Source organism: Panthera uncia (genome assembly GCF_023721935.1).
Source record: "Panthera uncia isolate 11264 chromosome D3 unlocalized genomic scaffold, Puncia_PCG_1.0 HiC_scaffold_8, whole genome shotgun sequence".
NCBI classification, from domain to species: domain Eukaryota; kingdom Metazoa; phylum Chordata; class Mammalia; order Carnivora; family Felidae; genus Panthera; species Panthera uncia.
The window spans coordinates 25,595,537-25,609,887 of record NW_026057586.1 but is presented as its reverse complement, the minus strand read 5'-3'; the positions used below and the strand labels follow the sequence as shown (position 1 = coordinate 25,609,887).

The window sequence follows — 14,351 nt, the reverse complement described above, 5'->3', positions numbered from 1 at the left end:
GGGGGTGCACTGCCTTCTGTGATTGGCTATTTTCTTTGCTTCCAGTGCACCCCCCAGGACCTTCAGAGTGACACAGCCTCCCTGCAATGGCTCTGTGGTGATCTTCGGCCAGGTTATGGTTGAGTCCTACTGGTCTGGAGACCTATTTTTCCCTCCCTTTACTGTGATGACTTTGCATATTTTTGGTTCGGACTGCCGTGTGTTGATTTCACGTTGTAACTCCCAGGGTACAATCCTTGAGGCTGACCTGCAAGTTCTTAGGGACACTCCTCATTTTTGTAGTCACAGACCGCCTGCGGTTACTTCCTTGCTGGGGGGTCTCGAGCTCAGATGCCTATAAGGGCCAGGCAGGCGACATGTGGGAGTGAGTGGAGCCACATGAGAGTGTGGTTGTGGGCAGTGGGGAGACCTTAGGGAGAGGGGGCATCTGTGGAGGACTGGAGATTGCATGCTCTGCCCAAAGGGGTCAGCCCTGCTTGGCTCTAGCCGATGGTTGCAACCTAGAAAGGTGGGTTAGCGTTGCTAGGTTTCCTAATTGTTCAAGAAAATCAGAAATGTGGAATTTTACATGAAATCTTTTGATTTATAAGTGGTGGCTCAGGTATCTTAAAAATACCGAACAGGCCAAATAAAATACCCGTGGTCCAGACGTGGCCCAAATGGACATTTGCAGTCTCTGCCTTGTGGCTGTGCTTCCTCGCAGAAGGAGTTAGTCATCTAAGGGGGCAGGGACAGGGGCAGGGCAGGGGCTGAAGACCCAGTGGGTGGCCGCTGCAGGCGTTCTAAGGGACAGGGTCACTGTGAGCTGGCTGGTCAGCGGGGCATCTGGGAGGCGGGCTCGAGCTGTCCCTGCAGATGAGGACAGCAGAGGGGAAGGGATGCTGTTCTCACAGTGAGCCAGCTCGGCCTTCCCAGCTCTGGGGCACGTCCGCAAGCCAGGCTCTGTGGACCCTGTTCCAGGCCTCCCGTTCCACCAGGCTCTCAGAAACAGCACGGTGTCGCCCCTGCTCCAGCTGGCCTCTGGTTCAGGAAGCGGTTGCCAGGAGGGAGCGAGCTGACTAGGGACCCTGGCTACCCCGAGAGAGATACTGGAGAGCCTGTCACTTGAGAAGCAGGGCATGGGGTGCCGGGGCCACCAGACTTGGAAGAACTTCCTGGCCTTAATCCCGGGTGCTCTCATGGGTGCATTACTGGGTTCAGAGCGGGACGCTGTTGCTCTCCCTTCCTGGCATGCTCTGACTTCGTTTTCACTCTTTGTCCATCAACCCTGAAGTTTTTGAAGGTCGGTGCTGAGGCCCACCCTGTCTACCCCCAGGGCCCAAGGAGGAGGAAGAATGGGTCTCAGGCAGTCCATGCAGGTTGGCAGAGCTGAGGGAAACCCAGGAACCTGGAGTACCCAGTGTGGGGAGGGCCACACTGGGGCCCAAGCAAGACACAGGCAGTTCAGAGTAGGGGAGACATTAGGGAGTGGTGGGGTCTATGGAGAACTGGAGTTCAGAAGCAGCAGGACCAATGATAGTCGGAGTGACCAAGGAGGGCTTCATAGAGGAGGTATATCTGGAGCCAGGTCCCAAGAGAGGGTTCCGTTTGGAGAGGCAGAGGGGGAGAGTTTGCAGAAGACAGAGTGGGGCATAGCTGGGGGGGGGGGGGGGGGGGGCATAGTGATGTCAAATGGTAATCACAAGCAGTAATTGAGTGCCTGCTGTATGCGTGGCTGTGTCAAACACTTTCTCTTGAGTTCCCACATAATCCTCACAGTGCTTTTTGCGATGGTGCTTTCGTCCTCTAGACTGAGGACGAGGAAGCAGGCTGCCCAAGGTCCCAGAGCTAGGAAGTAGTTTCACCAGCACTGAAGTTATAACCATTATATTACCCTGCCTGAGGACTCGGGGGCAGTGAGGAAGTCGCCTGACTTCCTACCACCAGGGATGTGGCAGGAATCAGGTGGCTTTCTCACTGCCCTCTAGTTCCTGTTATTTGGAGTGAAATGGCTCTAGGAGGCACTTGAATGTGGTGGGAAGAGATTGGAGTCCTGTTCTAGGACCAGGTAGCCTTGCTGGCCGGCAGAAGGGGGGATTGGACAGGACCACCCCCAGCACCCTTGGCTTTAATGTTCTAAAGGCCGGGAGGGGCTGGAGGAGAGCCTGGTCCAGCAGCGGTGGGTGGGCGGGAGAGCCGAGGAGGCCTGCTCTCAGGGAAGGAGTGAACTGGATGCACCAGCACAGAGGGCTGGAGGACCCGCAGACCAGTCTGCCATCCTGGGCTTGGGGTGTGACAGGTATAGGCTGGAGCGGGCCTCGAGGATCATACAGTCTTGTCAAGACAAGATTAAAGCCCATACAAAATCCAAGAGCAGGACAAGAGTTGGGTAACAGCAGAGGGGAGGGGAGGGGGTGTCAAGAGGTAGCCTGTGCTTAGCACTGAGGGAACATGTGGGGGTAAGTGCTGAAGCAGGTGGGGGGCAGTGCCTGGAACAGGTGGGGCTCTCAGTGCCAGGAGCGAGTGGGGGGTCAGTGCCACCAGCAGGTTGGGGTTCAGTGCCAGTTAGAAATGCAGAATCCCTGGGGCGCCCGGGTGGCTCAGTCAGTTAAGTGTCCGACTTCGGCTCAGGTCATGATCTCACAGTTCGTGGGTTCGAGCCCTGCGTCGGGCTCTGTGCTGACAGCTCAGAGCCTGGAGCCTGCTTCAGATTCTGTGTCTCCCTCCCTCTCTGCCTCTCCCCTGCTTGCTCTCTCTCTCTCTCTCTCTCACTCAAAAATAAATAAACATTAAAAAAATAAAAAAGAAATAAAAAAAGAAATGCAGAATCCCAGGCTCCACCTGTGATTCATGAGCACATTGAAGTCCGGAAAGCCCACTGCCCCTTGCCACTTTACTTTAAACTCTTGGCCACGCCTTGCGGAAGAAATACGTTTTCCGTGGATAGGTGAGGCACAACTTCCATAGAACGACACTTAACGCTTACGACCAATGTCACTCACTGATACTTTCAATTGAGTTACGTATGTTTAAATGCTGAAATCATGGGTGTATTTTACAGCCCAGCAAACGGCTGAGACCCGCAGTTTGGAAAACAGTATGCTAGCTAACACCCTGTCTGATGTTTCAACGACGAAGGTTATACTGGGGACTCCACTGCTGGACATGCAGAGGGTACCAGGTATCCCCCATGCTGACAGTCAGTGTTGCTGATTTCTGAGGTCGCCTCCAGCTCTGAGTGTGTGTGAACTTTCCTACTTCCGGTGGTTGGGGACCTGAGGCTCCTGTATGCAGAGGTGTCCCAGAATCCCCCTGCTTTTTTTTTTTTTTTTTTTTTTTTTTTTTTTTTTTTTTTTGGCAAACACCAATGTGGCCCAGAGTCCCCAGAGCCAGCACTGCCTGGAGTGGCAGAGTGAAAGAGCAGCAGGTGGCCCGGGAAAAGCCTTCTCTCCGGAGGCTTGTTTACGCAGGAGGCAGGAGGTGGAGCGTGGGCTGGCAGGAGGAGTTAGGAAGGGGGTTCCCACGGCTTCCTTGGGAGAGCCGTGGGCGTCCTGTGTCCCGAAGCAGTGGCCTCTCTCCTCCCCCGGTCTCCGCTGGCGGCTGTGGCCTGGCTTGGCCCTGGGGGCTGCCCGACAGCCCGCAGAGGAGAGAGCTGTCCTTGCAGGCTCTGGGTGAAGGTCTCAGTTACCAGCACTGAGGGGAACTAAGAAGGGAAGAGGGGGTGGGCCTTGTGTCACCAGGAAGCTACTACTGCGGGAGGGGGGCCTTGAGGGAGGGAGGCTGTGGGGCACCATGGCCATGGCAAAAGCGGGGTGGAGGCAGTGGTGGCCTCATTCCACGTGAGGTGAGTGGCAGTGCCGTGCTGGGCCCCCCTGCCCGCCCACAGCTCACACGCGGCTACCTCTGTCTGCGGACCTGGGACGGGTGGATGGACCCATGAGCTCAGGAGCCTGGAGCAGGCCCCCCACAGCACCGCACGGCTACCCTGCAGCTGGCCTCGGGTCCAAGAGGCTAGGCCCCTCGTAGCAGCCAAAAGCCCCCCAGAGCCGCACCAGGAAAACACAAACAAATCAGGAAAGCAGAAATCGAGCCCTTCCCAGGCTGTGAGCTCCCAGAAAGGGACCCAGGGTGAGTTGAGTGCCGAGGGCCTGAGGAAAAGGGTCTGATGAAGGGTGAGGGGTGCGGTGCCTCCTCCTTTTGGGGTGTGGAATGATGGATGCCCTAGAGAAGGGCTGGTGGCAGAGGAGAGAATCGTCTCCTCTGGTTCGCAGGTCACCCAGTCGTCCCGGGCTTTGGAGGAGGAGGTAATGCTTCTAATGCCTGGCTGTTCTTAAAGGGATTGGCTAAATTTACAGCTACTAATGCCATTTGTCACTGGGCAAGCACAAAGGCACGCTGAGCCGGCTGGGACGGTTCCAGCTTCTTGTCTCTGGGCTCACGGGGCGCCCGGTGATGTCAGGCCGCAGTTTGCCTCCAGATCTCTAGCTGCTGACTGTAGCACCGCGAGCTCTCACAGGCTCACGGGCAGTCACGGCCAGAGGGCTGGGAGAGAGAGATCTCCAGCCGAGAGCTGAGAGCCCTGTCTGCAGAAGCACCTCGTTGAGTGCTCATCTCCGAAGGAAGCCGCACTGCTCTGGGCAGAGGACAGCTAGGGGAAGATATTTTCGCCTGGGTCTGGGTGGAGGGACACAGGTTGGGAGAGGGGTGGGTGCCTTTTCATCAAAGAACATGAGTGTCCTTGTTTCTGGCCTTAAAAATAGCCAGGCTCACCTGCAAGCCTAGAAGGCTGCCTCGGGGGTGGGTCTGCCTGGGCCCCCAGCCTGGGATGAGGTCCCTTATCAACCCCGGGAGAACATGGGTCTCCCCTTTCACCAGACAGCTGTGGGTGGGCAGAAGTCCCATCTGGGAAGTGCAGGCGAAGGAGCCTCCCACCCCTCCTGTCCTTGTGCAGGCTCGCCCGCTTCACCCCTGCTCAAGCTGTGCCCACCGGGCCCACCCCTCCTGCCTGCAGGCTCTGGGCTGCCTGCCCTTTAGAGCAAAACGCAGCCTCAGCGCTTTTCTCACTCCTGCTGCCTGCCTTTTTGTTCTTCAGCATCCATCACCTGGCAGTGGGGGCGGGACAGGGCGACGTGGCTGGCTGGCTGCATTGGCCTCGGCAGGCTGTGCATTCTGGACCACTGTCGCTGGAGGTATCTCTCCTCTTCCACCCTCTCCTTTCTTCTTCCTCTGGTCCCTCCCCCCGCCCCCACCCCCCCGTCACTTTCCCCGGGATCATTAAAACATAAGCTCCTCTTGCTGGCTCGCTCAGCTTAGCCCGGCTGTGTGGGCAATTTCCCATCCTGATTTTACTGTGAATGGGAAACTGAGCCAGGAGGAGACCCCCCCCCCCCCCCCCCAACGCAGGCAGGACGAGAGGAGGACAAGCCCTTGAGAAAGCATCCCTGTATTTCCCTGGCTTCCCACTAGCCTGAGAGTTCACTCTGTGTCTCCTCATTCTTTTTACCTTAAAAGTGGGGCAGACCTTATAGGGGTGTGCCCCAAAGAATTGAAAACAGGGACTCAGATATTTTACACCCCGGTGCATAGCAGCCCTACTCACACTAGCCAAAGGTGGAAACAAAATGTCCATGGGTGGGTGATGGATAAACAAAATGTGGTCTCTACGGGCAACATATCATTGTAACACAATGTATTATTCAGCCATAAAAAGATGTGAAGTTCTGACACGTGCTACAACATGAATGGATCTTGAAAACATTATCCTAAATGAAATACACCAAAAGAAAATTTAAAAAATTAAAAAAGCAGGGGGCGACTGGGTGGCTCAGTCGGTTAAGCGTCCGACTTTGGCTCAGCGCATGATCTCGCGGTTGGTGAGTTTGAGCCCCGCTCGGGCCCTCTGCTGTCAGTACAGAGCCCACTTCGGATCCTGTCTCCCTCTCTCTCTCTGCCCCTCCCCTGCTCACTCCCTCTCTCTCTCTCTCAAATAAATAAATAGTTAAAAAAAAAAAAGAAAAGAAAAAGAACAAATGTTGAATGATTCCACTTACATGAGGTACCCTGAGCAGACAGATTCATAGAGACAGGAGGCAGAGCAGTGGTTGCTAGGGGCTGAGAGGCAGAGAATGGGAATTAGTGTTTAAAAGGCACAGAGTTTCTGTTTGGGATGATGAAAAATTCTGGAAATATGGTGAGGATACTTACCCAACACTGTGGATATACCTAATGCCAACTGAGCTGTACATTTAAAAGTGGTTACAATGGTATGTTTTACGTTATGTATATTTTACTGCAATTTTAAAAACTGGGGCTGTGAGTGGGGCACCTGGGTGGCTCAGGCAGCTGAGCGTCCGACTTGGGCTCAGGTCATGATCTCGTGGTTCATAGGCTCGAGCCCCACGTCGGGCTCTGTGCGGACAGCTCAGAGCTTGGAGCCTGCTTCGGATTCTGTGTCTCCCTCTTTCTCTGCCCGTCCTCTGCTCATACTTGGTCTTTCTTGCCCTCTCTCAAAAATAAATAAAACGTAAAAAAAAAAAAAAAAAAAAAACTGGGGGTGCGAGTGCCTGCCTGAACTTCCAGCCTGATAGCTGAGCAGACAGATGATGTGGACAGCACCCCCTCCCTCTCCCTCTGCCCTCTTCTCTGGTAAACAGGTAAAGTGCTGGGCCTTTCTGCTGCAAGAGGGGCCTCTTGGCTCCCTGGCTGGGACTCATTCTGGAATGTACAAATGAACCCAGGTGATACGTTAGCCTGGTTCCCTCAGGGAAAGCAGAGCTCCTGGACGTACCCCAAGAACAGGCATCCCTGGGGAGAGTGACATAGGAGCAGGGAGAGCCGGGCAGAGGGGTACTATGGATCTGGTCACCACCGTAGGCAGCTGGGCTCAGTCCACTGGGACCTGCTGAGGATTACGAAGAACACATTTCAGTTGTTATCTGAGAGACCAAGGAGAGAGTGTTTGTGGAGGGCTGCCCCTAGAGCTGTTAACTCCTCCCACGGCCAGGGTGCAGGATTCCAGGCCCCCGGTGGGTTCCTGCAGGCATCTGCTGGCGTGTGTCTGAGAAGCCCTGGGCAGAAGGTGCTCGGGAGCTGAGGGGAGGTGCAGTCAGGCTCACTGTATGACTCTGACTGTTGTTGGGGGGGAGGCACCGAGCGGAGATGAGACCACACAAGGCATCCAAGACAAGTGACCTGTGTACAGAGTCCTCTCTTTCTCTCTGGGCACCAGACTAATGCGGGCTGGGAATGGGTGTCAATGCCTGCCCCTTTCCTCGGTGATCACTGACCCCAGGCTCCCCCACGGGACTGTGCTGTGGTCCTGTGAGGGGCCTGTGAGAGCCTAGGGGAGAGTCCAGCAGGGCAGGCCAGTGCTTCTGCTGCGGGCGGGGCCGGGCACCTGATCCCCCTGGAAACTCTTCCTGTCTAGTTCCTGCAAAGCCCAGTCCTCCGCCTGTACCTGGAAAGTGTGCCAGGAGGCCCTTGATAAGATCTTAAGCCTTCAAGGAATAATGGGCATGGCTTTAGACACCAGCTTTTCCTGCAGGCAGCTCCTTTTCAGCCCTCTCTGGACATCAGCCTTATCATTGCAGTCCCCTGAGGCCGGCAATCTGCCCAGGGCCGGGCACTGAGCTAGGCACAGAGCCGGGGCCCTCTAGAGCCTATGGCCCAGTGGGGAGTAAGAAGCTCACATGGCCCTTGAAGAATCCCCTGGGCTCTGGAAGGGTAGCGGAGAATGAGAAGTGAGAGGTGTCCTGAGAGCCCAAACAGGCTGCTAAGAGGTGGGATGAAGAGGCGGGGAGGTGTAGGCCAACCTGGAGCTGTGCTGTGCGCACTTGAGCAAGTAACCTAACCTCTCTGAACCTCCGTTTTCTCTTCTAAGTAGTGTAATTATACCGATTTCATGGGGTTATTGTGAGGGGCAAGTGGGTGAAGGCATATCAAGTGCTGGAAGGAGTGTCTGTCACATGATGCGGGCACAGGACACATTAGCCATTCTAATCATTAGAAGTCACAGTATAATGCCCACTAGCCCGCTCTGAAAGCAGGGAATTGGGCTAGTCTCCAGGTGGCCTCTGGGGCGCTGTTCTAGTATTCTGTGAATGTAAACACTTCTAGATTTTGTAAGTAGGGGGGAAGGGGAAGATGCCTCTGGGTGAGGGGCACAGTGTGAGCAGAAGCAGAGAGGCGGAAAGAACATCGCATGTAGTTTTCTATGGCCTTGTGCCAAATTGCTACAAATGTAGTGGCTTAAAGTTTATTATTTTGAGAGAGAGAGAGAGAGAGAGAGAGAGAATCTCAAGAAGGCTCCGCACTGCCAGCTCAGAGCCCAGCTTGGGGCTCGAACTCACGAAACCGTGAGATCATGTCATGAGCCAAAACCAAGAGCCGGGCGCTCAACCCACCGAGCCACCCAGGCACCCCCAAACTTAGTGGCTTAAAAACAAGACCTGCTTATTACCTCACCGTTCTAGAAGTCAGAAGTTCAGCTCAGTAAATCACAATACTGAAGTTAAAGTGTCCGCCAAGGTCATTTCTCATTTGGAGGCTGGGAGACAAAGTCTCCTGCCCCCAAGCTCACCGGATGTTGGCACCATTTACTTGCTTGCGGTTGTAGGACCCAGGTGCCCCTTCTCCTTGCCGGTCATTGGCCGGGGAGTGCTCTCAATCCCTGGAGGCTGCCTGTGCTCCTTGTATGTGCTCCTCCTTCAAGCCGGCAACAACGCGTGGGGTCTTTCTCCTGCTTTGAATCTCTGTCTCTACCCCCCACCCCAGATTGAAGGGGCTCCTGTGATTGGAGGAGGCCCTCCTGAATAATCTCCCTGTCTTAAGGTCTGCTGACTGGGAATGTAATTATATTTGCAAAACTCCTTCCCAGGAGTCCCTAGATTAGTGTTTGATTGAGTAACTGGGAGAAGGTATACACCCAGAACCCTCTTAGAGTTCTGCCTACCACACACGGCGTATGGCCCGGAGAAGGAGTGGGCTAAGAGGGGATCATGGGCAACCACAGGAGCAGGAGAGGTAAGGTGGGCGTTGGTGGTAGGAGGGATGTAAACCCACTGTAGGCCTCGGATGGCAGGTGGAGGAAGGGGCATGGGACATCCCCACCGTCACCTCTGACTGTGGCCCTGCACCACTAGGCACGCTTCTCCCAATCAGAGCAGACTCTCTGCAGACCCACTGCCACCCTGGCCTCACTCTGATGAGGGCACCCTGGCCTGAAACTTTGGACTCTTCCCTCCGGGCCGGGTGGACACACCCATGAGCCCCTGCAGGCTGCCGAGCTCAGGAGCCCAGAGCAAGCCCTGCATAGTCCCTCTGTAGCTGGCCTGGGGTCCCAGGGAGGCTGGGCCCCAGGCAGCAGCCAAAAGCCAAAACCCAAGCCTGGAAATCATTGAGGAATGTCTGTGTCCCCTCGGCCAGTTCTTCCTCCCCATCGCCAACACCAGCCTCTGAAAAGGCCGGCGGGGGCCTGGGGGAGTCCACATTCATGGTCTCAGCAGCATTTCTGGAAGTCAGCAGACCATTCCTTTCCCCGTCTTGGATCCATTACAGTTGAAAACTCAACAAACCCTTGGTAACTGGCGAATAACTACGTTCCAAAAAAGTTCTCAGTCATCCAAGGTTTTGAAATTCAAGTGTTCCTTTAAACATACCAGGGCCTTGCCTTTATTATCAATAGTCACTTTCTAGCTGCATGCAACCCCCTGTGGTCCCAGAGTCCTGTGCGTTATTCGGGTCTCCTTTGTGGATCTACTGGTGGTAGTTTGAGACCATTCTGCTAGTTCTGGTGATGAAACCACGTATGGGTTGTACTTCCTCCAGCTGAACAGATTCCCCCATGGAGAGCACCAATTTGCAGATGATGAAAGGGCCACCAGATAAGCCTTAAAGCCCCTTCCCGTCTGGCCTAGAGCCTGTCGGAAGGAAGGGGAGGGTCTTTGGTGGGAAGAGACACAGAGGTGGGAAGGGACACAGAGGTGAGAAAGGTCCTGGTTCTCCCCACTTCCGGGTGGGGTCCGGTGGGAGCTTCGGGGGACAGGAGTGGGCAGTGGGGGTGTCCCTGCGGGCCTGGGCCGCTGCAGTGGCTGGCTCCATCTAGTCTGGTCAGGAAGGACGGCAGTTATGTTGGCGGACTTCAGCAGGTATCCTGGAATGCCCACCACATCATGCCAGGCCACCACAGAGAGAGGGCCCAAGGGCTAACGAGAGAGTCACGTGCCTGTGGAGGGTGGCCAGACAGCGTCCGTGCCTAGGCCGTGCCCTCCCAGACCTCCATCAGGCCTTTCGTGTTCCACCATCAATAGCCAGTCACGTCCTTATAGACTGAGCACGGCATGCCCTGATAGCCACATCCTAACAAGGCTGTGAGATTGTGTCTACAACTTAAGGCCTAGAGGCCTGAGCTAATTTAGAGGAGAGTGTGGTGTCCACAGTGGGAACATCTCTTTAGAAGGAGACATTTTCATTTATTTATTTATTTATTTATTTATTTATTTATTTAGAGAGGGTGGGGGAGGGGCAGAGAGGGAGGGAGAGAACCCTAAGCAGGCGCCGTGCGCGGGGATCGAACTCACGAACCGTGAGATCGTGCCCCCAGCCAAAATCAAGAATCAGGCGCCCAGCTGACGGAGTCACCTGGTGCCCCTAGAAGGAGACATTTTCTTGGAGGACCCAGGCCACCTAGAGGGTTTGTGTCTGGGAACCCCTTACATCCTAATGCTTGGGTCAAGGACGTCAAAGCCTCTGGTCTGTTTCATTCTGGTATGTGATAGATTCTGCTAATTCCAGTTGGGAAGTGGGGCTTGGGTGGTAGGTTGGGCCCCTCCTCTGCCTTTTCCCAGGTGGTGAGGTCCAGCTACCACACGAGTTATCACACAAGTTACTGTGTCGGCCAGTGAGGCAAGTCACCGGCCTTCTCCAGGCCTCAGTTTCCCTTTGTGTACAAGGGGAGTTGCAGCATATTCTTCATACGGAAGGCCAGCTGGCACGCCATTGACTTCTCAGGGATGTTGGGAGGCCAAGGTGCCGTAATGGGTGAGAGAATGTTCCGGGAGCGGGGAGTAGTTCTCGAGTGGGGCGTCATCCCCGCCTCCGGCTACGTCTCACAGAGCCCGCTGTTCTGTCTCCTGCAGCCCGGACGCAGCCCCTGAGCTGGAGGGATGGAGAATTCCTCCGCCGCGTCAGCCTCGTCCGAGGCTGGGAGCAGCCGCTCACAGGAAATCGAGGAGCTGGAGCGTTTCATCGACAGCTACGTACTCGAGTACCAGGTGCAGGGGCTGCTGGCCGACAAGACGGAGGGGGACGGCGAGAGCGAGCAGACCCAGTCCCACATCTCCCAGGTGAGCGCTGCGCAGGTGCGGGGGCCTTGGCAGACTCGAACGTGGTTCCAAATCCCAAATCCGGGCAGCGTGTGGCCGCCTGGCCCTGGCATGGATGGCCCCAGGCAGCAGAGCACGGGATCCAGGCAGGAAGCCCCCCTGCTCCGACTCTACTCCATCCCACCGGGCTGGGCAGCTGGGGCCTGGCCAGACTCACAATTCACTGGACGCGTGGTTATAGAGTTCCTGTCATGGGCTAGGCACTGTTCCCTGTCCTCCACAAGCTCGTGTTCTAGAAGAGATCTGGAGGTTGTAGCTTACCGGGAATGCACACCGTATAAGGGTGTAACTTGTGAACGTTCTCTCCGATCTCAAATACAGGCAGTTGTTGGCGGCCACAGAACTGAGTCTCATGCCGTCTGTCTCAGGCCTCAGGGGGCTGTGCGTGCCAGCCCTAGTTAGGCGCATGAGGCGTTTTGACTAGAACTTCAGGTTGGTGCCATCTGCTCCTGGGCTAGTCTGGCAGCCCAGACTCAGCCGACTCTGGGCCAGGATTTGGAAGTCTTGAGTTCTCGAGAATAAAGTGTGAGCCATGCAGGGTAGTGGCCATATCGCACGCATCTTTCCTCAGCGCCGTCAATTCCCGGTAGATATTTGTTTAAGAATTGGTTCCAGATTTGCTTCTAGCTGCCCGTGTGACTTTTGGCACACCCCTCAACTTCTCTGAGCCTTGATGTTTCCTATCTGGTGAATGGAGATTATTCTGCTTCCTCAGGAATGTTGAAAGAGAAAAGGTGGGAACATATGTGATGCTTTCCTTAGTGTCCTCGAAGTTTTGAATCACAATTAGTAGAAGCTTCTAACGTGTCCATTATTCGCTCTACGGTGGGTGTATATTGAGCACCCACCCTGTGTCTGACTCTGTTCTAGGGCTGGGCGTCTGGGAGGGAGCAAAAGAGGCATAAAGCTCTGCCCTCCTGGGACTTACATCCTGCGGGTGGGTGACAATCGCTGCGGAGGAAAATAAATTCAGAAAAGGAAATGGGGAGTGATGAAGGTCGGGAGGAGTTTGCTGTTTCAAAGAGGGTATCAGGAAAGATGTCACCGAAGTAGGTGGAGGGGTGAGCTGTGCAGCTATCTCGGGCAAAGGCCCCGCTGGAAGAGTATTCCAGAGGCAGCAAGGAGGCTGAGGTACAGAGAAAGGGGGAGAGCCAGAGGGGATGAGTCAGGGAGACCATGGGGTCACATGGACCCTGGAGTCTGCCAACATCCAGAAAGCAGGGATGGGAGGAGGAGCCAGCCAGAGAGCAGGAGGGGGGTTGGCCGCGGGGGGGGGGGGGGGGGGGGGGGACGGGCGGGGGGGGGGGGGGGGGGGGGGGGGGGGGGGGGGGGGGGAAGGAAGACCAGGAAGGAAGACCAGGAGGGGTGGAGTGCAGGAAGCTGAGGAAGGTGTGTTCGAGGAGATGGGGGCGGGGCGGGCTGACCTTGTGGACTGCGGCTGCCAGGCCAGGGAACAGGAAGCCTGAGGATGACCTCCCCAAGCAGTGGGGGCTACTGGAGACCCTGACTAGAGGGGTGACCGTCAAGTGGTGGGGGCGAACGTCAAGGAGATGGGTTGGAGATGGGGAGGGTGATACAGATCCTCTGTGTGTTACAGGCGTTTGCTGTAAAGGGGGGAGATGTGTTCTTGGGGGAAGTGAGGTCAAAACAGGAGCGAACACAGCCTGTTGTGCATTGATGGGAGTGGTCTGGGGTCGAGGGGAGGCTGCACAGTGGCCTTGAGTAGATGACAGGGCTTGGCCTTGGCTCCGGTCCCCAGCGGCTCACCCACAATCGCAGAGGGAGATTTCCAGGCTTGTAGCCATGCTTCCAGAATGACAGCTGGTGGTGCAACACAGCTGTGAGCTTCTCTGGCTACTTTCAGCCACGAGGGTGCGGGTGCAGGTGCAGAGTTACAACGCTGAATTTAGCCAGGACTGTTTCTCTGGGCGCTGACAGTGCAGGGAGAGAAGGGCGAGGGAGTGAGGGAGTCAGGACAGTGACATTCCCTGACACTGAGCCAGTTAAGGGCAGGAGTGAGGGCCCGACGTGGTTATAGATACGGAAGGGGTGGAGGGTCAGTGGACGGGGGCCTGGGGGGCCTGGGAAGTCAAAGAATTACCAGAATCGTGGCACCGGAAGGAGTGAGCAGAAAATGGAAGCGTCGGGGAGTGGGTGTTTGGAGTCCAGGGCAGGAAGTGCAGGAGTTGGCACCGAAAGTCTGGGCACGAGCATCGGGGTACTTGGGCAGAGGAGACATCAGGAAGGGAGGGGCGGTGGAACCGATGGCAGGGCACGGGAACCACGGTGACTGACATCAGCGTCACCAAGAAAGGCAGGTGCCGGAGAAGGCGGCAGTGATCCAGGAGCAAAGTCTTCAAGAAGAACAGGGACTGAGGTGGGGGTGAGTGACCTGGGGGTCCATAGGTGACTGCGAGGAGGAAGTGTCTTGTCTGATGATGCGTCAGTTTTCAATCACGTTTGATGTACAGTCAACAATATCATAACCTGGAATGGAAGGGGCAGGGCGGTCTGACTAGACTGGAAAATTTCCAAGGGAAATGAACGTCTTTGGGTCGTGCAGTGCGGGAAGGGGCAGAATTAGGTGAACCGACTCGTGCATACTCCCGGAAGCATCCCAGAGTGGACTTCCCCAGCAGCAGGCCCTGTGGACGGGGCGCGGGGCTGGCCTGCCTCCCACACTGTGCACACCCAGGGTGACCTTTGGCACCTGTGGCACGACATCCTTCGAAGGCTCCTCCAACGTGAAATAGGCTTTTACAGGTGGAGGGTCCGAGGATGCCGTGAAGCTTCACCCCAGAGGAATACTTTACAAAATGGTAGAATTTCTGTTCCCAGAGCAGTCACTGGGGAGAGAATTCTGGGAGGAGGGGCCCTCCTGCTGTCTCTGACCTCCCTGTGGTGATGGCTGAGCTCTCAAGATATAGAGCAAATAGAGACGTGCCCTCACTCAGGGCATAGGGGATAGGTCGGGACTGACCATGCCTGGAG

General features: G+C 55.8%; 1 protein-coding gene across 5 annotated transcripts in view; it reads left to right on the top strand.

Moving 5' to 3' along the window:
- The window catches only part of CTIF (cap binding complex dependent translation initiation factor), a 291,774-nt gene that overhangs the window by 63,222 nt on the left and 214,201 nt on the right, over window positions 1–14,351 (top strand). For all 5 annotated transcript variants that reach the window (XM_049620101.1, XM_049620100.1, XM_049620099.1 and 2 more), the window contains exon 2: window positions 11,115–11,321. In XM_049620101.1, the coding sequence (XP_049476058.1) occupies window positions 11,142–11,321 (180 nt within the window). In that variant the 5' untranslated portion in view covers window positions 11,115–11,141. The remainder of the gene's footprint in view (window positions 1–11,114; window positions 11,322–14,351) is intronic.